Source organism: Bos grunniens, chromosome 7 (assembly GCF_055505025.1).
Source record: "Bos grunniens cultivar Pamir isolate PY7600 chromosome 7, Bosgru_T2T1.0, whole genome shotgun sequence".
Taxonomy (NCBI): domain Eukaryota; kingdom Metazoa; phylum Chordata; class Mammalia; order Artiodactyla; family Bovidae; genus Bos; species Bos grunniens.
Window position 1 is genome coordinate 20,413,364 of NC_141171.1, and position 23,642 is coordinate 20,437,005.

At 57.9% G+C, this 23,642-nt stretch overlaps 1 protein-coding gene across 2 annotated transcripts; it reads right to left on the minus strand.

Moving 5' to 3' along the window:
• Positions 1-2,908: 2,908 nt before the first annotated feature.
• On the minus strand, positions 2,909-20,413 carry FZR1 (fizzy and cell division cycle 20 related 1). 2 transcript variants are annotated; one of them, XM_086410200.1, is made up of 14 exons: positions 20,208-20,413; positions 8,650-8,771; positions 7,453-7,578; positions 7,288-7,351; positions 7,089-7,216; positions 6,612-6,694; positions 6,159-6,342; positions 5,455-5,520; positions 4,956-5,058; positions 4,689-4,873; positions 4,360-4,593; positions 3,965-4,069; positions 3,393-3,485; positions 2,909-3,106 (listed from the first exon to the last, which is right to left on the minus strand). In XM_086410200.1, exons 2-14 carry the CDS (start codon positions 8,716-8,718, stop codon positions 3,065-3,067), a joined length of 1,482 nt encoding a protein of 493 aa, XP_086266326.1. In that variant the 5' UTR covers positions 8,719-8,771; positions 20,208-20,413; the 3' UTR covers positions 2,909-3,064. The 2 variants fall into 2 exon arrangements, with proteins under 2 accessions (XP_086266326.1, XP_086266325.1); XM_086410199.1 differs by having other exon boundaries at positions 3,384-3,485.
• Positions 20,414-23,642: the final 3,229 nt, after the last annotated feature.

Sequence of the window (23,642 nt, forward strand, 5' to 3'; positions counted from 1 at the left end):
ACAATCTCAGCTCTACCTTCTCCCCACATCCAGTCCTTTACCCAGTTTGAGAGTCTGCACACCCGTGTTCACAATAGCACACACCACCACAGCCAGAGCGGAAGCAACCCAAACACCCACCAACCGCAGAAGAGAAACCCCAAGCAGGGTCCTTCCGTGCTGGGGAACATTTCTCAACACAGAATGGAGTGATACACTGACACGACCCTAAAAACACGACGCTCAGTGAGAGAGGCAGACACAGACGGGCACACAGGATGTGACTCCACTGATGGGAAACATCCAGAACAGGCTGATCCACAGACACAGAGAGTGGGTTCCTGGTGGTCAGGGGCTGGGGAGGGGGAAGGGGGGGGGTGACTGCTGATGGGGATGGGGCTTCTTTTCAGGAATGTAAATTCTGGAACTGAACAGTGATGATGGTAGCACAACAGAGTACACATACTAAAAACATACTAAATTGTACACCTTAATATGTTACACACATTTCACCACACGCAAAAAAACTAACAAATCTAGAACCTGGCTGTCTTTTACCATCTCCAGTGGCTTGTGGCCATAGTCCTGCCAGCACCTGCCAGGGCACAGCCTCCTCCCTGGTCCCTTCCCACCTGTGTCCAGGTCTCCACACAGCAACCTGGTCCTGTTCCACCTCCCTGGGGGTAAAGGCCCAAATCCTCTCCTCGGCCCCCCAGGCCCTGCCTGACCTCCCCCGTCCCTTTCTTTCCTTCCCCTCCTCCCTCTCTCCCCCTTGCTCATTCTGCTCCACACACACAGGTCTCCCTCCGTTCCTCCAACATGGTCCTGCTCCAGGGCCTTTGCACAGCTATGCCCACGGCTTGGGGCACCACCTCAGCCCGGCTGTTGTCTGTGCCCCATATTGGACCCTTGCTCCCACCTCAGCCCTGGGCTCAGAGCTGCCTCTTCCCAAGCCCCCCACCCCCGCTTCACGCTGTGCCTGCCACATGCACTTTAACACTTTACTGTCCACTCACCTGCAAATAGAAGCTGCTCAAGGGCAGGTCTGGACTCTGGCCTCCCTCGTCCCCGCTGCCCAGGACAAGGATCTTCACAGGATGTACCACCAGTCATGGGCATCTGCTCACTGCAGGGGCCTCACCTAATTTCTTCTAGGACCCTCTGGGGAGCCCATCCAGTGTCGCAGCTCCTCCAGCCTGGCTGCTTTCCTCCCCGTCTCACCCTCAGCTGTCAGTAACACCTTTCCCCTTTGTCAGTCTAGGAGCAATGGAAACAAGTCCTAGCCCCCTCCCCAGCCACTCCCCCAGCCCAGGGCACTGAGCCAGGCCTTGCTGCATACTCACACCACCACCCCTGGGTCCACCCTCTCACTCCCACAGAACCTGCCACAGCTGGGCTGCAAGGATCAGGGATCCAAGCCTTCGGGGACACTGGCATTCCCTGTTGACCACCTGCAAGTGGCCTTCTCAGCCTGTTGATACCTGCTTGTGACATTGAGGCTGCTCTGGGGTTACGCTGAGTGCGGACCATCAGAGCCAAACACATCGACAGACTGACAGCCCCACTGGGCATGACCACGTGGTTGGCTCTCCCACCAGCCTCCCGGTCCCATGCCCAGCCCTGCCACTGCATTGGAAGACAACACACGCTTCATCATTTCTACCCTGTCTGTGCCCTCAGGTGCGGGGCCCACAAGTAGAGCCAGGCTGGGTGCGGTAGACACAGGACTGTTTTCTTATTAAAAAAAAAAAAAAAGACTCAAACAAAAATAAGACCTGGACCAATGGGCATACACATGTCTGTACACACTGTCCCTCTGCCCCCTGCAAGCAGCTTGGGGCAGGCCCACCCTTCCCCAAGTTCAGACACCCGCCCACCCTCTGAATGCTAGGGCTTTAAGAGCTGTGACCCCTGTTTTCCCCAGGGGTGGGGGCAGGTCACTGCTCCCTGCCAGCGAGCCTTAACATTTGGGGACCAATTTACAGAAACACAAAAACAAATCCAAAGCAAAGTCACAAATACGTATGTACACATGCACACGCTGGCTGCTGAGGGGCAAAGGTACTCAGAACCAAGAGCAGGGCTCCTGCAGGGTCCGCCCCACCCTGTCCACGCCCATCCATGTCCTCTCGCCTCAGAAGGGAGGCATGCTCGGGCCCCTGGCCACAGCTGCCTAGCCTCCCTCCTCCGTCTCCTCCAGGTGCAGCGGAAACAGGGTGGAGCATGACAGAGAGGTGGGCCCAGAGCCAGGGGAAGCTCAGAAACTTGTGGGGGACCCTGGGGTGCCCCCTGCCCTGGCTGAAGGCGCAGACAGGACCCACTAGGGTAGCCTGGAAGGAAGGGCTGGGGAGGGCCAGGCACCCACAGGACCTGATCCTTGGGATCGATTCTGCCCTCAGACTACCCTGACTGGTCACCCTGCAAGCGCCAAGAATCACAGTTGCCTGTGACCCCGTGAGCAACAAGGAGGGCTCAGCTGGGGTGAACACATGACAGTGGACAGATCCCCCTAGAGTTCTCCTCAGATAACAAGTCCACCTCGAGATGACCTCTGGCATGTAGCATGCCTGGGGCCTGCTCCCAATGTCATGCACTCAGAGTCAGTGGGGGGTGGCCGGGTCAGGGAGAGCAGAGGCGGCTTCAGAGACCCCCTTCAAGAGGGTACGTCCCTGTGATCCCTCCTGGCCGATGGGCGTGGTGTCCAGCTGTCCTGTCCTGTGGCAGGCGTGGGCGGCGGCGGGCACATGCTTCCGGGCATAGCATGCAGCCCTGATGAGGCAGTGGTGGTGACAGGTGATAGAAGCAGCCAGTCCAGGAGTTGTCCTGCGCTGGGCACGCTGTCCGAGCCGGGGCCGCCCAGGGTGGGGAGCCAGAGCCCCACTCCTGCTGCTGCCCGCCCCGGCCCTGCCCCAAACACCGGCCAACAGGGTTCGCAATCAGGCTTTAATGCAATCTTCAGGTTCTCTCCAGGCCCGGCTCCCGCCCCACCCTACTGCCAATCTTGGGCTCATGTGGGGGGGAGCAGAGAGTCCATGCACGCTGACAAGGTGTTGCTCTGCGACCAGGACGGCCGGTAGCTGTGGGTTTACCGGATCCTAGTGAAGAGGTTGAGGACGGACACAGACTCCTGCAGGACACACAGGGGCAATGCTGAGCCCTCAGCCCAGCCCCGCCGCTCAGGCGTGGGAGGGAAGCTCTGCCCCCAGGGACCCCGAGGCTCTGGGCCAGGAGGGGCCTGTGCGGGCACCGAGCATGGTGAGCGCCCCAGGATGTGCAAGGGGGCCAGGTGATGCAGAAGCAGAGGGGTGGGGGGTCCTGGAGAGATCCCGGCTGGCAGGGCAGGGGTGGGGGGGGCAGGATATGCTGGGGGCACACAATTGGGAACATCTGGCGCTGATACCGACCCACTTTACCTTTGTTGAACGGGTTTTGCTAAAGACATTCCAGAACCTCAGTGTCTCGTCTCCAGCACCGGTGACGATGGCCTCTCCGTCAGGGGACATGGCCTACGGGAGGAGAGAGAGGCCACTGTCCCTGAAGCTGCAGGCACCCGGGGAAAACATAAAGGACATTCTGCCTGCTGTGACGAGGGTCTCGCTGTGCGATTCGGCAAAGGACTCACTGGCTTAAGGACAAAACTTTTTTTTGGAAAACACCAAAATGCTGACGAGGGCATGTGCGTTGAGGAGAAGGGCTCCTGTCTCCAGACACGTGAGAATGGTTGCTTAGTGAACTGTCTAGAGAAGACCTGAGCAAGTACATGGGGGTTATCTGCAGCATCTCCCACTTCCATGTGCAGGCAGACACCTGGAGATCACACAGTGGGCAGAGCCACCGTTGCTCACAGGGCAGGGAGCTGGTGAAACAGACTCAGTGACAATGCCACAACCTGTCACTTGGTCCCGGGGCCCAGAGCTGGCCCAGATGGGATGACAGACCTGGGCGGCAGGGTGTACTGCCTCTTGGGCCTGGAAGGGAGACTCACCAGGTACAGGACCCGATAGGAGTGCCCGGTCAGCTTGGCCACCTGGGTCAGAGAGGGATACTTCCAGACCAGGATCTGGTTCTGTGAGTAGCCGTGTGTGCTCACCTAGGGGACAGAAAGGGCACTGTGCTGGGGTCCCAGGCCCCCAAAAGCATCCACAAGGCACAAGAACACAGGGCCTGCCTGAAGGGTACAGAGACCAGCAGGTGACAGCCCCCAGCCTGGCTCCTTGGTCCACGACTGGACTGACACGGGGACCACATTGGCAATGAAAGCCCTTGGGCCTCTCTGAGGGTCACTGGGTGTGGGCACCTTGAGGTTCTGCCAGACCTGGCTGGCTGGGGCCTGACCGCCTGCCCCCCTGCCGCCTACCCATCCTGTACCCCAACACTCACCAGCTCGTTGGCGTGCTTGGACCAGGCTAGGTTGCACACCTGGGAGCCAGTGTCAATGCACTGCAGCGGCTGCCCCGTGAGCGTGTTCCAGAAGCGGATGCAGCGGTCAGCTGTGCCACCACCGGACGCCAGCAGCCCATGCTGGTGGGGGGACCAGGCGATAGCCTTGACAGCAGCCAGGTGCTCTGTGTACTGCTGCACGGGGCTCAGGCTCGAGTGGTTCCATACCAGCAGCTGCAGGAATGGGGCTGTGAGGCTGGCGTCCCTCGGCACACCCCCATTACCCCTGCTCCACAGAGGGGGCTGCAGGGAGCGAGGGGTTGGCCTACCTTGTTGTCGTTGCCCCCCGAGGCGAGAAGCTGGTGGTCGGTGGACCACTTGAGCCCGCACACCTCTTGCCGGTGGCCCTGCAGCCGCCGCTCTGACTGCAGGGGGGGCGTGCGGATGTCCCTCTGCAGGATCATGCGGTCCCGGCTCCCGGATGAGAGCTGGTCGGCGTTCCAGGCCAGCGCCCCTGTGGCCAGGTAGAGGGTAGACTGAGGATGTGGCCTGGCCCCACAGCACAACCCCACCCTTGCCCCCAGGTGGCTCCTCACCGACACGCGCCGTGTGGCCTTCCAGCATGGACAGCTTCTTCCCCGCAGCGGCATCCCAGATCTGCACGAAGCCCTTGTGTGTGCCGACAGCCACCAGGTTCCCCTAGGATGGCAACATGGGCGGGTGTCAGGCCCAGATGGGGCCCTCCCCTCCCCCTCCCTCCAAAGTCTTTTAACACATGTGCCATAGGATCCTCCTCCTAGGAACCCAGGTAGGTAAGTCATATGGAGCTTAGGTTTGTTAAAACCCACATGACATGCATGCGCAGAGATCCACATGCGTCAATGTGTGGAGCAAACTTGCCCATCCCCGTGTCTGTCATCTAACCAGGCTGAGGACAGCCAGGGCGCAGATGTCACTGTGGCTAGACAAATGACCATAAGGCTCCTTCCGGGTGTGCAAGGCCCCCACCACTGTGGAAGCCCCTTCCAGTGAAGTCCAGTCAGACCTCCCCTGTGCCTACCCTGCCCAGCAAGGGGATGGAGCTGGTGTACTGACCCTCTCAGACCAGCCCACGGAGGTCACTGAGTCCCCTTCCACGGAGAGGTCACAGAGCCGGGTCACCTGGTGGAAGGTGTCATGTTGGTGCAACAGATGTGGGGCCCACTCCTCCTTTAAGGCCCAGATTGTCTATCCATCCATCCACCCACCCCTTCACTCTCTCATTCCCTCACACCTCAGGCCTGTGAGCCACGGCCTCACTGTGGGCCCCAGGAGGTAGCTAGGAGCTCAGGGACACACACAAGCACAGGGATGCTGACTGCACAAACTGGAGGGGCATGGGCATCACAGCCGGGAGGCCCTGCAGCAGGCGTCAGCCACGGGCTGTAGGGGATGTGTATGCCGGTGTGCCGGTGTCCCCGTGGGGGGGCTCCACTTGCTTTCTCTGAACCCACCAGCATGTAGTTCTGTCCCTCAAACATGCCACCCTGGGGGCCAGCAGCCACTCAGAGGAGGGGGAGTTACTGCTGGGTGGGGGCCCTGTGCTCAAGCCGGGAGCAAAGACTCTAATTCCTGGAAGGCAGCCCAGGGCAGGGATGGTCTGCACCCTGAGGAGACGGGGTAGGAGAAAGGGGTGGCTGGGAACTATCCAGGGCCCAGCAGCTTCCCCATCACTCACACAGGGCCTGGCCTGGCTTGGCCGCTCCCTAGCACCACCCTCCGCAACACACACACACGTGCATGCGCTCCGCGGAACCCACCTGGCTGGTGCAGGCACTCCACAGGTACACACAGGTCCCCAGCCCCACACTGAGCACGTTGAGGGAGGACCAGTCCACCAGGTTCAGGTAGAAGTCATCCTGCAGCTCGGGAGCGTCCAGGACCTTGAACGGGATCTTGGAGATCTTGCGCGTGGGTTTCCGTGGAGATCGCAATAACTTCTGACTGCAGGGAGGGGGCGGGGTAGTGGCTTTGCAGTGACTGCACGGACCTCACAGTCTCCCCTTCCAGCAGCCCCCGGTGTTTTGGGCTCATCCTGACTGACACTATGTGACTCCAGACCTGTGGGTGACCCCATGGCCACCAACCCTCCGTCATGGGTGCTCAGCCGACCTGAGCGTCGATAACCCACTTCCCCTCTGCCTGGAGCCTCCTCCAGGAACTTCCCTGACCTGTGCACAGCCCCTCCCCACCCCGTGCGGGTCTGGACTCACCTCTTATTGCTGACGGGGGACAGGGAGTATGGGGACACGTCGTTGCCATCATCGGGGCTGGAGCGCTTGGTGCTGAGGGAGTACTGCAGGTGGGGGATACCTCTGAGCGGATGCTGTGCCCCAAAGCCCTGGTGCCCTGAGCCCCTGGGGGGAGAGCACACAGGGCGCCAAGCCGCAAGTGCTCTGACTAGAGACACGTGTCCCCAGCAAACCAGGCCTGTTCCCTGAGGTGTCCTCCCACAGGCTTGCTGGCGTCCGCCCATCTTCTCCTGCCCCCACAGCCACCAGCCCCTCAACTCAGAGTGTCAGGGGGTCCCAAGCCGGGCCCCTGACACTGCCCTGGGGCTTGCGCCTGAAAGGGGTGTGGGTGGCTTGGGGTGAGCCTGGTGTGAGGCAGGGGTTAAAAGGGCCCCCACCATCTGGGACTCCAGCCCCCAGCAGGGCTGAGCAGGAGGCGGCAGAGGCCAGCAGACTCACCGTGAAGAGGCCCTTCCTCTCAGGTGTGGAGGGCTGCAGCCGGCGGTCCTCTGTCTGTGGGTCCTGAACCTTCTCAATGCCAGCGCCCAGCAGCTCGTTCTTGAGCAGTGCGGAGTAGGCCAGGCCATCTGTGGGCACCAAGCTCCGTGAGGCCAGGTGGGGGGTGGGGGCCTGGGGCTGGGGGGACCTGAGTGCTGACCTTTGCCGTTGTCCGAGGTGGCGTCCTTGGCTTTCCGGTTCTGGCTGGGGGACTTCTCATTTTCCTGTAGGTGGAGAGGGGAAGGAAGAGTGAGTGGGAAGGATGGGCCCCTGCCCCCAGGCTGCACAGTCAGGGTCTCGCCCTCCACCCTCGACAGCCCCTCACGTTGATCCTGTGGAAATTCACACTCCAGTTGGCACCAGCTCGTGAGGGGATGAAGCGGTCTCCATGCTTGCTGGGGGAGGACACGGGGGAGTTGGCAGGGGTCAGGGTTCGCCGCATCTCCGCCACCTGGAAGGACGGCAGGGTGGGCTGGGTGCCTCAGAGCCCCCAAGGCCAGTGTCTCCTCCCTGACCAAGGCCCCACCCGCTATGTCTCCTTGTCCGTGGCCTCTGGCTAAGGGTTTGATCTTGGGAGTAACCCATGTGCTGGCGCCTGTGAGTGGCGCCACGTCTGAGGCTCAGTTCGTGTGTCCCGCTCCCTGGGCAGGAAGTGGCCAGAGAGCGAGAGCCCAAGTGCAGGCACCGCCACGAGCTGCAATCCATCTCCCAGGGTCACACACGGACAGGAGAGTGGGCGGCAGAGAACACAGAGCGTCCAGCCTGTGTCCCGCCACCCACAGCCTGTGTCCCGTCACCCACATCCCCACACTGTCTCTTCCCGGGCCCCGGTGTGAGGCAGTGGGAATGTCCCAGGAACGCCCTTCCTCCTATAAGGGAGGTTCAACTGTGCTCCCCAGAGAGATATGCTGACGTCCTGCCCCTGGGACCTGGGGTGCGACCTTAACTGGAAATAGGGTCTCTGCAGGTGTTCTCAAGTTAAGATGAGCTCACATTGGAGCAGAACAGCCCCAAACCTAAGGCCTGTGTCCTCAGAGGAGACAGAGACATCAGCACACAGAGGAAGGGGACGCAGAGACAAGGCAGAGGTGGGGTGGGCAGGTCTGTGCGCCCAGGAGTGCCAACAACCCCAGACACTGGAAGAGGCAGGAAGGAGCCCACTCTGGAGAGCCTGTGCAGAGCCAAGAGTGCTGAGAAGCAGTGGGCACAGCCTGCCACGTGTTGGGAGCCTACAACATGGTGGAGGGGGTAGGAGCTTGGGAAAGAGAAAAACAGCTCCCCCCATTGCTCTGTCCCAGTCCCCCAGAGAATGAGGGGTCTGTGGTCCCAGCAGCAGAGGAAGTGTGGGGAGGTACTAGGGGGTTCACACCTGGGTGTGACCATGGGGAGGACGTGTGTGTCACCTGTTGGGCACCTCTGTTCTCAAGGGACAAAGCCCGGCGGCTGAGCACAGCCCCCACCGGCCCCACCCCACCAGCTCCACTGGGCAGGGTGGCGCTGGCGCACCAGCCCCAGCACTCACGCACGGCATCGTGTTTTCGTTCTGGATGACGATCTGCCGCAGGAGGCGCCGCTCATAGTCCTGGTCCATGGTGAGGCGGGCAGGCACGGCCCCGCCAGCCGTGCTCAGCGGCCCTGGATGGCCTGGTGGGGAGAGGAGAGGTCAGCGCCAGCAGACACCGGTCCCTGGTCGCTGGTGACCACGGGGTACCCTGGGCGACAGCCAAGTCCCCCTGCTATGTGGGTGGGCCCTTCCCCCAGGAGCCCAGAGGGCCGTGATGGGGCAGACAGGCTCCTCTCTGGTTGTCCTGTGGGGAACCTGCCCCCAGGCCCCCTCCTCTTCCCACACAGGCCCGGGCCTTGCCACCTCTGGACCACACCCTCGCTCCTACGGCCCCTAGAGAGAGGAGGGGTGGTGCTGATCCCTCTTTCTCTAAGCAGAGCAGCTTTGATCCCAAAGCACAGAACAGGGGGCAGGAGTCGGGAGGGGGTCCATCAGCTGCCTGGCCCTTCCCACAGAGCTGACTGGGCATGAGGCTTGCCTGGTGGAGGGATGTCGCCACCAGTGGACAGACAGGTTCCCCCCCAGGTCCCCCAGTCAGGAGGCCTCTCTGAAGACCGGAGTCAGAGTGCGGCATGAGGGGAGGCTGAAGAGAGAGGCCTGAGGCAGGAGGGCTGTGCACCTTCTAGGACAGGACGCCTCAGAGAGCAGCGCACCCTTCCCAGGGGGACAGCAGACCTGGGTCCGGGGTGCCCATGACCACACGCGAGCCTGTCACCTGCCCTGATGGAGGGCAGCATGAGGCTGGGGAGGGGGCCAAGCGTTGTGCCCCCAGCGCCCGCCGCCTCTCCCACCACCGTCAGTCTACTCCTCCAGCTGGAGGGCCATGTGCAGGTGGGGCCAGCCAGCTCCAGCCCCTGAGCCTCCAGGCCAGCACACAGCGGTGACAGACCAAATACGAACTGAGAAAGCAAAGCCTGGCCAGAAATTAAGTTTACTAATACAAACTGCTAGATGTAGTGCCCTGGTGAAGTCCACTCCTGCCTTAAAAATATATATATGGTAAAGTACCCATGACATAAAATTCACCATCGTTACCGCTTCTAAGTGCACAGCTTAATGGCACTAAGCACACTCCCACTGTTGTGCAATCATCCTCCCGTCATCTCCAGAACTGTCCCATCTCCCGAACTGAAGCTCTAGGCCCATGAAACACTCATTCCCCATTCTGTCCCTGTTAAACACTTGACCCCCCAGCCCCTCTCCCGTTAACTCTTCAAAAAATCAAATATACACAGTCACATGACCCAGCAAGTGCACTTTGAGATAAACGCAGATATACACCCTGGAGAAAGGAAACAGACCCACAAAGAAGCCAGTATTCAAGTGCCTTTACATACACTAGTCACAAAAACCAAGAAGAGAAACCCAAGAGTCGTCAACAGTGAACAGATGAACGAATGTGGTCCCTCCACACAGTGGAGTCACTCAGCCTTAAAAAAGGAAGGAGGTTCTGACATCTGCCACCCCAGGTGGGCCCTGAGGACACGATGCTCAGTGAGAGAAGCCAGACAGAAAAGGTCACACTCTGTGTCATTCCACTCTTAGGAGGTCCCAGACTCGTCAAATCCATGCAGACAGAAAGGAAATCAAAGAACGTCTGCCCTTATACGTGACCACAAGACTACAAGATGCTCAGGTGGCCCTGCCTACGTCCTACTTCCACACCTCAGACACAGACTCCCCGAGTTCCTGGGCCTAACCCTGGGCTGAGGCAGAGGCACTGGCATGAGCCTGTCTGGTCCCCGTCCCTCACTGGGACTGTGCCACGCACAGGGTGTCCTCAGTGTGGCTTTGGCCCAAAGGCAGATACTTGGCCAAAGCAGAGCCAGTGGGGTTCGACCCTGAGGGGCCGTAACACAGCCACCAGTCACCTGTGAATTTTCTGCCTGCACCCTCTTGCAAAGATGAGGACGGCAAGGCTGGGCAAGGGGTCAGGGGTCAGGTGGGGCACACAGGGATCCTGCCTGGAGGTCCACCTGCCCTCCCTCCCCAACCCCAGGCCCACGGCACCTCCTCACTTGGCCTGGGGCTCTTCTGAGCCCGTGCTGGCCCACATCCCTGTCATGGACTTCCCGCTGAGAGAAATGGGCAGGCAACACCGCCAACTCCCACTCCCATTTCAGGTGAATCTGTGAAAGAAGCCACCCCTTCGTGGCCACTGGCATCCTGTCTGGCAGAGGTCCCTGGACACGTTTTGTCCACTGTGGCCGCAAGACAAAGCCTCTGAAATGCCTGCCAGTCATCTCCTTCTCTGGCCTTCTACTCCTCCTCTGGCCTTCTACTCCTCCTCCCCCAGGGGGCCCGTGAGCAGGCTATGAGCAGGCAGGACACTGAGAGGAGACACTAAGCTCTGTTCCAGCGTCCAAGTTAGGTTAGTGGCTGTCCCTGCTTGGCAGACACAGAAACCAGGCTCAGAGGGCTAACTTCCCAGCCCAACATACTGAATGTACTCCGCAGACCTAAACAGGGCCTCAGCTGCCGTATGGCGGGCAGAAAGCTCCCTGGAGCCCACGTGCTCAGGGGCGCCTCCTCTGGGGCCTCAGCTCAGGGATGGCGAGGGAGTTGCCCACAGGGCTGATGGAAACCACGGTCTCTCTATTCACAGACCAAAGCCACAATGTCAACGCCCCTAGCGGCTCCTTGTGTGGTCAGATGGCAGGGCCCAGAGAGCAGTGCAGATGCAGGCCACACACCTGAAGTTAAGCACCCAAAGCACTAAGGTCATTGCAGAGTACGTGGAGACTGGTTTTCTAGGATGCACAAAGGAGCTGCTGCTAAGACACTGAGTGTCCAGGCACCGGGTGTCACTAAATCAGCACGCCCACGTGAAGCGCCCTTCGCCATCTGTGGGCTACGTCCTAACAGGAGAGTCTGCAGAAGGCCGTGTGGCGGGCAGGCGACTCACTGCTGACAGGTGTGGCTGCTGAGGATCAGAGCAGTCCCTAGTCCCTGACCGTGGCTGCGTTCCTTATATGGCAAAACGGGCTCTGCGGACAGGGTCAAGGCCCCTGAGATGGGGACGACCCAGGATTCCCCGGGAGGCCCAGTGTCATCACAGGGTCTTTATAAGAGGGAGGGGGAGGGTCAGAGGCAGACAGGAGATGCTGACTCCCGCCTCATACTGCACAGCTCCAGAATCAGAGGACACACCCTTGCCGCGGAGGAGACACTCCCACCTGCTGTTGGCAGGAGCCGAAATCTGGCAACAGCTTTCAAAATCTAAAAACGCACATCCTTTTTGACTTCTAAGAATTTCCCCTTAGAAACTCTGGCACACGTGCAAACCCATGTGTACAGGGAAGCTGCTGTACGCGGGCCGCTCAGGAAAGCAGGGGACAGAGCTCAGATGTCTACCTGGGGGGCCTGGCCTTTTTCCCCTGCTGCCAGAGGCACTGCAGTAAAGGGGTGGGGGTCTTGGGGACCCACTGCACGCACAACACGCTGTGCAGAACAAGCTGTTTTCAGAAGGGTTAGTCGGTCGGCTCTGGGAAGAGGAACTAGAGGACAGGGTCTAGTGAGGAAGGAAGCCCTGGTCTCCTGCCTTGTCACTGTGCTTCTTGGATTCTGTGTCTCGGGAACTTGCCAGCCATTCACAGAATAAGCAGCCAGACACAGCAGGGGTCACGCACACCCGGCATGAGACCGGAAGAGTCTCCATGGTAGGGGCATGGCCAGCTGTGCACAGGAACACTCTGCCCCCTTTGCTTGTCTCCTAACTCCTGGGTTTCCAGCCGCTGCCCCACTGGAGGAGGCTTCCCCTGCAGTTTCTCACCAACTCCTGACCTCGCCCAGCCCTCCAGCCTGCAGGATTTCCAGTTACCAGGCACTCAGTACAACCTAGTGGTCCTCATCAGGGTGGTTCTGCCCTGGGGACACCGGGCCAAGTCTGGGGACATCTGTGCTTGTCATGACTGTGGGTGCCAGAGATGCCACTCCACACCCCAGTGCCTGTCACGGCCCCCCAGAGAGGATGATCCGATGCAGTGCCGGGGGGAGCCCTACAGGGCCAGGCCAGTGAAATGACAGAGCATGGGCTGGCCCTGGGTTGGCAGGGACCCAGGGGCCAGAAGATAACCCAGTGTCCAAGCCCCAAGAGCCCTCCTGACAGCTGGGGTCCCACCTGAGGAAGAACACAAGGGCAGGTGCTCACCTCCAGTCACTGCAGCCCCAAGGGTGAGTGAGCAGAAACCACCCCTCCCTGAGCCCACAGAGGAAATGAGGTCAGACAGTGGCCTGTGGGGCAGGACCCAGGATAGTGAGCCCCTCCCACTGTCGCTGGCGAGGCCTCCTCAGGTGAGAGCAGCATCCTGGGCATACCCCTGGCAAGTTTGTGCCAGGCCCATAGGGCCGTCCCCTGCTTCCAGCAGTGCTCAGACCAACTGCAGGTCCTTTGGGGCCTTGCTTATCTTGAGAACCGCTCCCGCTGTTTTCCTGCTGTGGGGCTCTGAGGCCAAGGAGACACCCCGTGATGTGGCTTATGACTCAGGACTCCAGGCAGCTGCTGGCCTCCCCCATTCCCAAGGCACTGCTGACATCCCAGCCATCCAGGGCACTGTGGGTGTAGAGCAGCCCCCCAGGCCCCCACCTGTCTGATGCTAGGAGGATCCCCCCAGTTGAGTGGATCACTGATGTCCCCAGACACAATCCAGTGTCCCCTGAGGTGGGGGGGGCGCAGCATCACCCTAGAGAGGGTAAATCTGGCCTCTGGGAGGGAAGTCACACAGGCTCCCCAGAGGCTCTCTGAGGACACAAGCCAGAAGAGCCCATGGGGACTGCATCCCGGGGGATGGGACTGCTCCCAGCCCTGTGGGGAGGCTGTCAGGACACAGCTGATGGCAGGGACACGAAGCCCACCTGTGCCCCTCCAGCAGCCAGCGAAGCACCAGACAGTCCAGGTGCATGACTCAATGCAGTCCCCAGACTCAATTCTATCTCTGTTCCACAAAGGAGGAACCCTGGGGCTCAGAAGGCTGGTGAGCACCCTGGCACCAGCAGGCCAACCGTCTAAAGCTCCCAGGCCCTCTCGGGATTGGTCATTACAGCTAGGGTGCAGCAGCACCAGTCGGCTCCAGTGGGAGCTATCCAATTAGGGGTCACGGTGACCAATACTGGGGCTCCCTGAGAACCATCATCAGGGGGCACAGCCTCTGAGGGGGTCCCTAACCCTCCAGGAGGCACCCTCCCGGCCCATGAGGCGTGCAGGTGAAGAACCTAAAGACTGTGGTAGCTCTGGTGCCAGTCCATGGCTTCCTGACCATCAGCCCCTGAGAAGGCAGGGTAACTGGTCGTCTTATTCCAGCCAGACTCTGAGGGGTGGGGAGAAGTCCCACAGAGAGACCCAACCAGAAATGGGGGGTCTTCCAATCTTCTGCTCCCAGCAGAATCTCTGCTTTTGCCTTTTCCACGTGGGTGCAGGCCGGCCAGCCCTGGCAGATCCCCTTCTTGCGATCATCACCAGGCCCAGGGCGGGCTGTGGAGGGGGAGAGAGCTGGCTGTGAGTCTGGGCTTCGACCCTTACTGGCTAACTGGCTCGGGCAAGCAACTTCTCCTCTCAGAACCTGTCTCTTCATCTCAAAAGTGGGGAAAATGGAGTAACACCACAAGTGCAGGGGTGAAACCGGGTGCAACTTCCATGGAGCAGCTGGTAGGAAGTCTAACCCAAAGGGGACGCTAGGGAGCGGAGCTGGTCTCCCGGGCTCAGTGAGGGGTGCACAACAGGTCCCAGCCGTACCTGCTTCCTGCCCATCCACTGCCCAGCAATATAGGCTGTGCGGCATGTGGGGAGCACAGGGCAGGGCCCCATCTTCTCCTCTACTGTTCCTAGAGGTGACAAGGACTGGTCTCCCCTTGTATAAGGGAGGATCGTCCTGAGAACATGAGAGGAGTGGGATTCCCGCAGGCTACACGGCTGGCCGCGGCTGTACAGACCAACGTTGACTCCTGACTAGGACCTGGGCTCTGGGCTTTGCCACAGTGGAGGCACAGACAGGGACCTGAGCAGGGAGTGGCTGCACCTGCAGACAGAGAAGGCGATGGCACCCACTCCAGTACTCTTGCCTGGGAAATCCCATGGACGGAGGAGCCTGGAAGGCTGCAGTTCATGGGGTCGCGAAGAGTCGGACACGACTGAGCGACTTCACTTTCACTTTTCACTTTCATGCATTGAAGAAGGAAATGGCAACCCACTCCAGTGTTCTTGCCTGGAGAATCCCAGGGACAGGGGGGCCTGGTGGGCTGCCATCTATGGGGTCACAGAGAGTCAGACACGACTGACGCAACTTAGCAGCAGCACCTGCAGAGGGGACCCAACCAGCTAGCAGCCCCTCATATCTAAGGACAAGGAAGGACAGGCCTGAGGATGGCCAGAGTCAGAAAGGGCTGCGCCCAGTAGGGGACAGAGTGTCTTCCAAGTGACTAAGGAGCATCACTGGGTGGGGAGGCCCGGAAGTGCACCTGGGGAGCCTCTTCTTGTCATTCGTTCATTCACTCACTCATTTAGCAGAGGCTTACAGCCCCATGTGTGGGCAGGTGTAGGAGCTGCCAAGTAGGCAGGACTCACAGCCTGGAGGCATGGAGAGCCTTGTCAACACAGCTCTCCTGCCCGTGACCATACCCCCAAGAGAGTCTCACTTCCAGGTGAAACTGCCACTCTAACCCTCACCCTCACCTCTTAGCTCACAGGGCACCCCCTCCCGTCAGACTGGGTGAAGCTTTCAGGCCTTAAGGGCATCTAGGTCTGCAGCAGCTCAAAGGATGCCAGCCTACGGAAAGAAGAAGGACTTGAGCGCCACAGCAGTGACTCAGGACCATCTATCTATATGATCACAACTCCTGATCGTGTCCCACCAGGACCCCAGAGCCTTCACAGATCTCTGCCTCGGCCTGCACACCTGGGCACAGGGACCTCACCCCTCACAAGCAGCTGTGAGTGTCAGAGGTACTTCCTCCATCTCCTCACTGTGGTTCCCACCCATGGGTCCAGAGTGGGAGTGGCAGAAGGAAAAGCCTAGCATGTTGAGGGCAGCCCCCTCCACACATACTGATACGCAGTTAGGTTGTTCCCTGTGGGGACCCTTCTGGGCACTGTGGATTTGAGCAGCATCTCTGGCCCCACCCACTGATGTTGCACCCCCCATTTTGATGGGGACCCTCTGGTTTAGGGGACTCTTTAGGGGGAAAAGTTGCCTCCTCCGATTCTGAAGACTAGCACTGACCTCTCAGTGCTCAGCCCTTCTATGAGTGCAGACAAACACTCACGCCTACCCCCCATTTGTTCCCCCCACCTCCTCAAGCGGCCTCCCCGTCACCATGGCAGCCTGACCCTGCCTCCCACAGCAGCTTCAGGCCTGATAGAGATGACACTCTCACTGAGGGTCACAACCCTATGACTCCCAGGCTAGTTCTGATCTGGGGAAGAGCTGGGGGTTGGAAGGCATGGTCTGGGGGGAGCACACTGGGAGCAGGAAGAGGGAAAGGTTACGAGGCTGTCACAATCTCCTGGGCTGTGCCTTGGGGTGGCTGGTGGCAGGGGTGGGGAAGGATGGGGCAGGGGCTTGAAGAGAGGTGGTTTAGTGGGCTTCTGGGGGGCTGGGATCTGCTTGCTCACTTGAGAAAGCAGGTGGTCCTAACAAGATGGGGGGGTGGAGAGGAGGAGTCCCAGGTGAGGCTGGGGGATACAAGGGAGGGGGGTGGGCAGGTCTGAGGAAAGGGCCACCTTTTCTGGACACGCCACATGGCACCTAGGGCAGGCTGACGGGCCGCTGGCCACATGGGCTGCAGTCAGGAGCCAGGTCAGATGAGGACAGGAAACTGAGGGTGAGGGGAGGCCATCAAGAATGAGCAGAGGTGCCCTAGCCGAGATGGAGAGGAGGGTGCCCCTGTGTCCCCAGCAGCTTTCTCTCAACAGACAGAAAGTGCCAACAGCCCAGGGGCCTGCCAGCTGGCACAGAGACATCATGACAGAGCCCATCCACACACAGAATTATCCAGCCACAGAAAAGAGGACATGCTACAGCACGAACCCCAAAGACATGATGCTCAGTGAGAAAAGCCAAACACGAAAGGCCACATGTTGTGTGATGCCATTTATACGAAATGCCAGGAATAGGCAGATCCAGAGACCGAGAGTGGGTTAGTGGTCGCCAGGGGTGAGAAGGGGCTGGGAGTGAGCGCTGATGGAAATGCTCTGGAACTACAGTGGTGACAGATGCACACACCACATAACATACTGAAAACCACCCAACTGCACAATTTAAGTGAGTGAATTGCGGAGCACAAGGATTTTACCTGAGTAAAGCTATTACCCACAAAAATCAGATAATAAGAGAAACATCACTGGAGCAGTTAATGCTAAAGGAAATCAACCCTTAATAATCACTGGAAGGACTGATGCTGAAGCTCCAATACTTTGGCCACCTGATGCTAAAAGCCAACTCATTGGAAAAGACCCTGATGCTGGGAAAGATTGAGGGCAGGAGGAGAAGGGAGCGAAAGAAGATAAGATGGTTGAATGGCATCACTGACTCAAAGGACTTGAGTTTGAGCAAGCTCTGGGAGATGGTGAAGGACAGGGAGGCCTGGTGTGCTCCAGTCCATGGGGTTGCAAAGAGTTGGACACGACTTAATGACTGAATAACAGTGGAGGAGACTGAAAGACAGAGGGGACGGTGCAGGCTGCCGCGTGAGCAGCGGTGGGACGACTGAAGGCGGCCGGGCCAAGGGGGGTGCAGTATGCGCTCTTGCTCCCTTCACGCCCGAGGACGCTGAGGCAGGAGGAGGCAGTCACTTGCCAACGACACAGGACACAGCCGTCGGGGCCACCAACGTCCCGTGGAGACTGTCACTGGGGGCTGGGCCCTGCGCCTGTCCCTTGATTTAAACACTCCCTGCCTGCACTGGGCAGGCTCCGCAGCAAAGACTTGGGGAGGGAGTGAGGGGCAGGCAGGCCAAGACCAGTGGAGCTGACGAGCTGGCTGACACAACGAAGCAGCAGCACTGCTCCCAGCAGCACTGGGAGCTACTGGGGCAGAAGAGGCAGGCCGAATACCCCTTTCCCAACTCTGCAGGCCACTGGCTCCCTGTGCCAATCCCCAAGATGGACTGCCCACCCTCTATCCGCTCCAGCCAGGACTCTACAGCCCCAGCTTTGCAGGGCACTGACACGGAGACTCTGCACTCATAGGCTTTGGTCGGTGCTCTGGTTCCAGGCCTCCAACTTTGGCACCGTGGACTTTCAGGATCAGGACCAGATCACTCCCAGTAGGAGACCATCCTGGGTGCCACGGGGTATGGAGCCCCATCTCTGCCCCACCCCTTCAAAGTTAGGAGCCTCCCCAGTCGTGACAACCATAGATGTCCCCAGACATCACCAGTGTCCCAGACAAAAATCTCCAGGTCATTATAGGGTGCTCCAAGTCGGCTGGTTTCTTTAAGAACAAGTCCCTTGATCTCCAAGTCAGCCCGGAGTCCCAGACAGATTGGAAGATAGATTGGCTTCTGATCCTCATCCCTCTCAGTAACACTGAGCGAAAGGTCCCCACAGCCACCACCACCATGGGCCTCCCAAAAGGCATAAGTCCCTGGTACACAAAACCTACTCCAGTCAGCAGCCCCAATAAATACGAATGGCAGGAGACTTCCTGCAGCAACAGAGGGCCCAGTGTGAGCTTCTATGCAGATCTGCTTCTGAAGCCTTGTGAGGCTTCAAGGTCCCCCGTGCCCAGCCCCAGAAAGATGCCACCAGCCCAGGCACAGACTCTGAGACCTTCCTGGGCAACAGTCCTGGCAGCAAGCTGGCCAGCGCAGTCACAGGAGACGCTGCCCCCACCACAGCAAAGCAAGTGTCCTTTGAGCCAAGCATTGTCTGAGGACCAGGGCTCTGGGTTTCGGAGAGGCAGGGCCTGCATCCTTAATGGAACCCTCTGGGAGCAATCAAACCTCACTCACGATGCAAAGCACCAGCGAGTGGCCAGCACACTTGCCTCCTCTCTCAGGTTCAGAAGAAACACGAGCCTGGCGTGGCCAAAACAGAAGGGACCCTCCACATCACAGGCCACGAGGACGCACGAGACAGTCTGCCCATAAGTGGGCTGGGAGGTGTTCCAAGCAACAACGTGCACCACTCTGGGGACAGCCCCCCTACCCCCACATCTCATCAGCTTCCAGAGGACAGATCCAGCCCCTATCATCAGGAGAGACCCCCTCAAAGGTCTTCATTACACAGACAATCCCACCTGGCCCCATCTCGGGGAGGGATCTGGCTGCCATGAGGTCTTAGTGGACGGTTTTTCTTTAGGTAAATTGTCCTCACTCAAGGGATGGTAAGAAGTGGGGTGGAGGGGCACAGAGGATGGGGTGTTGCCTCAACAGCCAGAGGCATGAGGTCATTGCTCAGTGTACCAGGGTAAGGGTGGGGGAATCTAGTCCCCAATCTGAAAGGCCCCGTGAACTCCAGATGATATGATGGGGGAAAACAAAACGGGTTAAGGCTGGGACACAACAGTGGAACTCAGGCTTTTAATTGGCGGCAGGTCAGAATAGACAAGGCCAATGGGAGGCGGGGGTCAGTTTTTAGTTGGGGAAGATGGCTGTGATGGGGTGACTGTGGCCTTTCCCAAGTGGCTGCGCTTGTGCTTGGAGGAAGACCAGAATGATCCCGGGCTGGAGGGCGGTTGGGCACAGCCAGGCGGTCTCAGATTTTGGTGGAGTCAGCGGCGAAATGGAGAGGTGGATTCTGGGTGGGTCGTGGTGAGAAGGGGACAAATTGGGAGGGAGGGAGGCAGGAGCAGAAACCAGAGGGGCCGGGAGCCAGAGGGGCACTTAGGTATTCAAAACTCGTCGTCTAACTGCTTCCGTGTGCCAGGAGCAGAGGGGGCGCAGTGAGTACAATGGGGAGTGCCGACGGATAGGGTCTCCGCACCCTCAGCCCGGTTGTTCAGGGTCCACAAGGTTGGATTGTGTTTTATCCGGGTGGGGACGGGGGTTGGTCCAGGCCTGGGTGAGTCGTGACAGCTCGGGGGCGGGCGGGGGGCAGTTTCAATTTGGGCCGGGCCCGAGCTCGGGAGACCCGAGGTTGACAGGCCAGAGATGCAGAGTACGATTAGGGCGTCGGCCGGCCGTTTTGGTGGGCGGAGTGGGGAGTCCCCCGGTTTAGGGGTGGTCAGAGCTCAACCTCATAATTAGAAAGAAAGGGGACGTTGACCTCGCGGGGAGATGGCGGGCTGCAGGTGGCTCGGGTTGGGGAGGTCACCCAGGGCCTGGTCTGGGGGAAGGCTCGGACATGGGGGTTCGGACGGGAGGTGGGATGCTGAGGTCACTCGGGCCTAGCTCAGACTGGGGGGCGGCGCTCGGGGGTCTGGCCGGCTCCCGGAGCGGGGCTCAAGCCTGGGAGTGGTGGGCCGGATCGCCGGCTCGTTTTCGGGGACCCAGGACAGACCCATGCCGCTGCCAGGCCCGGCCCGGCTCCGGCGTCGCAGCTCGGGTCCAGGGGGCGGGTCCCCAGACCTCAGCCGCCTCACCTGGCTCGCTCCCGTTCGCCCTCTGGCTCCACCGGCCCCGCCTCTCCCGGCGCCGCGACGCGCCCACCTGCGCTGCGCGCAGCTCCGCTGCGTCCGGCCGCGGCCGCAGCTGACGGGATCCCGGGCTCCGCGCTCCTTAATATGGCGTCGGCCGCTACTCCGCGGCCTCCGGCGCCCTCCTCCGCCGCGCGCGCGCTCCCGCGGCCGGCCACGCCCCCGCGCCGGCGCGCTGCGTGCCGCCGCCACGCCCCGCCACGCCCCCGCGCGCCCGAGCATCGCGCCCGCGCCCCATCACGCCCCGCCCAGTTCTCGCGGTTGCGCCTGCGCGCCTCGGGCATCTCGGGAGGACGTGACGTAAGTTGCGATTCGAATCAATACAGGAAGCATGGCGCGACAGGTTGCCCAGGGCAACCGCCCCTGAACCGGATCTGCGGCCCTGAGGAGGCGGCTATGTGGGAATCTGGGGTAGTGACCCGGTTCAGTTTAAGGCGTGGTTCTTAGAGGACCACGCAAAACAGGTGCCCCCTGGGCAGACCCATCATCGCAATGAATGACGCAGTCAGACCCCCAGATAAGCGCAGGTGGGTGCGCTTTGCTGGTTGTGCAAACCCCACTGCCTGTTGAAACACATTTACTCACTCATTCATTCAATACCATATTACCGTCCTCTTGGGTGCTCCTCCAGATCCTCCAAGCAGGGAACTGAGAAATGTAGTATTTCCTGTGGTGTCAATAACCAAGGATGTCACAGTCATCAGCAATTGTAGCCCTCCAGTGTGAGCCAATGAACCTGAGGGAACTTGGGAAGGAGAAGAATATCTACCCTCTATCAGCGCTCAGACTACAGTCACTCCCTCTGGTGAGCCCAGAGGAACTCAGGGTGTGAAAACAGGATATGGTCCCCAGATAGCTGAGGTGCATATCAAAGGAATGATTTCACTGAGCCCAGACTCTAGCATCTTCTCATATAGAGAAAAGCACTAAATTTCTTAACTTGGGGTTAACCTGGTTTTCTTTAATTCACAAAATTACTTTGGACGTTCAGACTACTTGCCTTTTGTTGCAAAACTTCTATGTAACCTGACTCCTAAACACACACACACACACACACACACCACTCTCCTCCAAGCAGTTCTCTCAGGGTTACTTGAGATGCTGCCTCCTGGACTTAAGTCCTAAAAATTTCCTCCAAATAAAACATAACTCTCAACCTCTAGGTCACTTGTATTTTTTTTTTCAGTCGACAAAACAGATAAAAATCTCTGTTCAAAAAATGGGCAAAGGATCCAAATGGACATTTCCCCAAAGAAAAGAAATAAATGGCCAACTCATGAAAAAAAATACTCACCACCTGCAGTACAGGGAGAAATGCAAATCAGATCACCAAACTACCACTTCAGGCTACTGGATGGCTGTGATTTAAAAAAATAAAATAAAACACCCCCCCACCACCACCACCACTACTCAGGAAATAAAATGTTGGCAAAGGCATAGAACCCTCATACATTGCTGGTGGGATTGTAAAATGGGGCAGCCACTGTGGGAACAGTTCAGCCAGTGCCCATAAAGTTATATGTAGAATTACCAGATGACCCAGCAAGTCCACTCCTAGAATTGGAGATCTGTGTGAAAATTAATAAACAGAAGCTTCATTTAAAATGGAGTTAGGGAGTTCCTTGGCAGTCCAGTAGTTAAGACTGTGTTTTCACTGCTATGGCCACCTGGATTCAATGCCTCCTATAGTAGCTAAGATCCTGCAAACCAAAAAAAAAAAAAAAAACAGAGAAAAACAAGTCAGAAACCCAGAACTTTGCCTGCTTTCTTTGTTTCTTTTTGGCTGCACTGGTCTTCCTTCATTGCTGCCTATAGGCTTTCTCTAGTTGCGGTGAGCAGGGGGCTACCTTTGTGGCAGTGCATTTTTTTTTTTCCCATTGCAGTGGCTTCTGTTGCAGAGCAGGGCTCTAGAGCTCGGGTTCAATAGCAGTGGCTCACAGGCTTAGTTGCCCCATGCCATATGAAATTTTCCTGGATCAGGGATCAAACCCAGGTCTCTTGTATTTGCAGGTATATTCTTAACCACTGGACCACCAGGGAAGTCCCAGAACAGCATTCTTAAATCTTATTGTAACTGAATATGAACCTGTGGAGCCTTCTAGGAACTAGGTCCTACCCCACCCCATGTCCTTCAACAGCCTCTTGTCCATAGAAAAACTTTAGACTCCTAGGTCTTCCCCGAATTCCAAAGGATAAATTTTATCAGTGAAAGTGAAAGTCGCTCAGTCATGTCCAACTGTTTGCAACCCCATGGTCTATACAGTCCATGGAATTCTCCTGGCCAAAATATTGGAGCCTTTCCTTTCTCCAAGGGATCTCTAGTTCCCAACCTAGGGATCGAACCCAGGTCTCCCACATTGCAGGTGGATTCTTTACCAGCTGAGCCACAAGGGAAGCCCAAATTTTATCAGAGAAGTGAGAAAATGCAGAAAGAAAGGAAAACAGTCAAGCAACACAAAATAATATTAATTTAGACATTAAAGTCAAGGAAAGATATACTCAACTGAATGCAGAGTTCCAGAGAATAGCAAGGAGAAGTAAGAAGGCCTTCTTCAATGAACAATGCAAAGAATAGAGAAAAACAACAGAATGGGAGAGACTAGCAATCTCTTCACAAAAATTGAAGGTATCAAAGGAATATTTCATGCAAGGATGGGCATGATAAAGGACAGAAAGAGTAAGGACCTAACAGAGGCAGGAGAGATTAAGAAGAAGTGGTAAGAATACACAGAATTATACAAAAAAGATCTTAATGACCTGGACAACCACAATGGTGTGATCGCTAACCTAGAGCCAGACATCCTGGAGTGTGAAGTCAAGCAGGCCTTAGGAAGCATTACTACCAACAGACCTAGTGGAGGTGATAGAATTCCAGCTGAACTATTTCAAATTCAAAAAGATGATGCTGTTAAAGTGCTGCACTCAATATGTCAGCAAATTTAGAAAACCCAGCAGTGGCCACAGGACTGGAAAATGTTAGTTTTAATCCCAATTCCAAAGAAGGGCAGTGCTAAAGAATGTTCAAATTATCATACAAGTGCGCTTATTTCACATGCTAGTAAGGTTATGCTCAAAATCCTTCAAGCTAGGCTTCAGCTGTACTTGAATTGAGAACTTCTAGATGTACAAGCTGGGTTTAGAAAAGGCAGAGGAACCAGAGATCAAATTGCCAACATTTGATGGATGATAGAGAAAGCAAGGGAATTCCAGAAAAACATCTACTTTTGTTTCATTGACTACACAAAAGCTTTTGACTATGTGGATCACAACAAACTGTGGAAAATTCTGAAAGAGATGGGAATACCAGACCACCTTACCTGCCTCCTGAGAAATCTGTATGCAGGTCAAGAAGCAACAGTTAGAACCTTGCATGGAACAAAG

Bases quoted from the DNA above. Each gene is read 5' to 3' on its own strand.
- FZR1 (XM_086410199.1), bottom strand. From the start codon at position 8,718: ATGGACCAGGACTATGAGCGGCGCCTCCTGCGGCAGATCGTCATCCAG. The intron at 6,695-7,088 runs GTGAGTCTGCTG...CCCCACCTGCAG, and splicing joins AGAGGAAGGGCCTCTTCACG to TACTCCCTCAGCACCAAGCG. The intron at 3,486-3,964 runs GTGAGTCTCCCT...CTCCTCCCGTAG, and splicing joins CCTATCGGGTCCTGTACCTG to GCCATGTCCCCTGACGGAGA.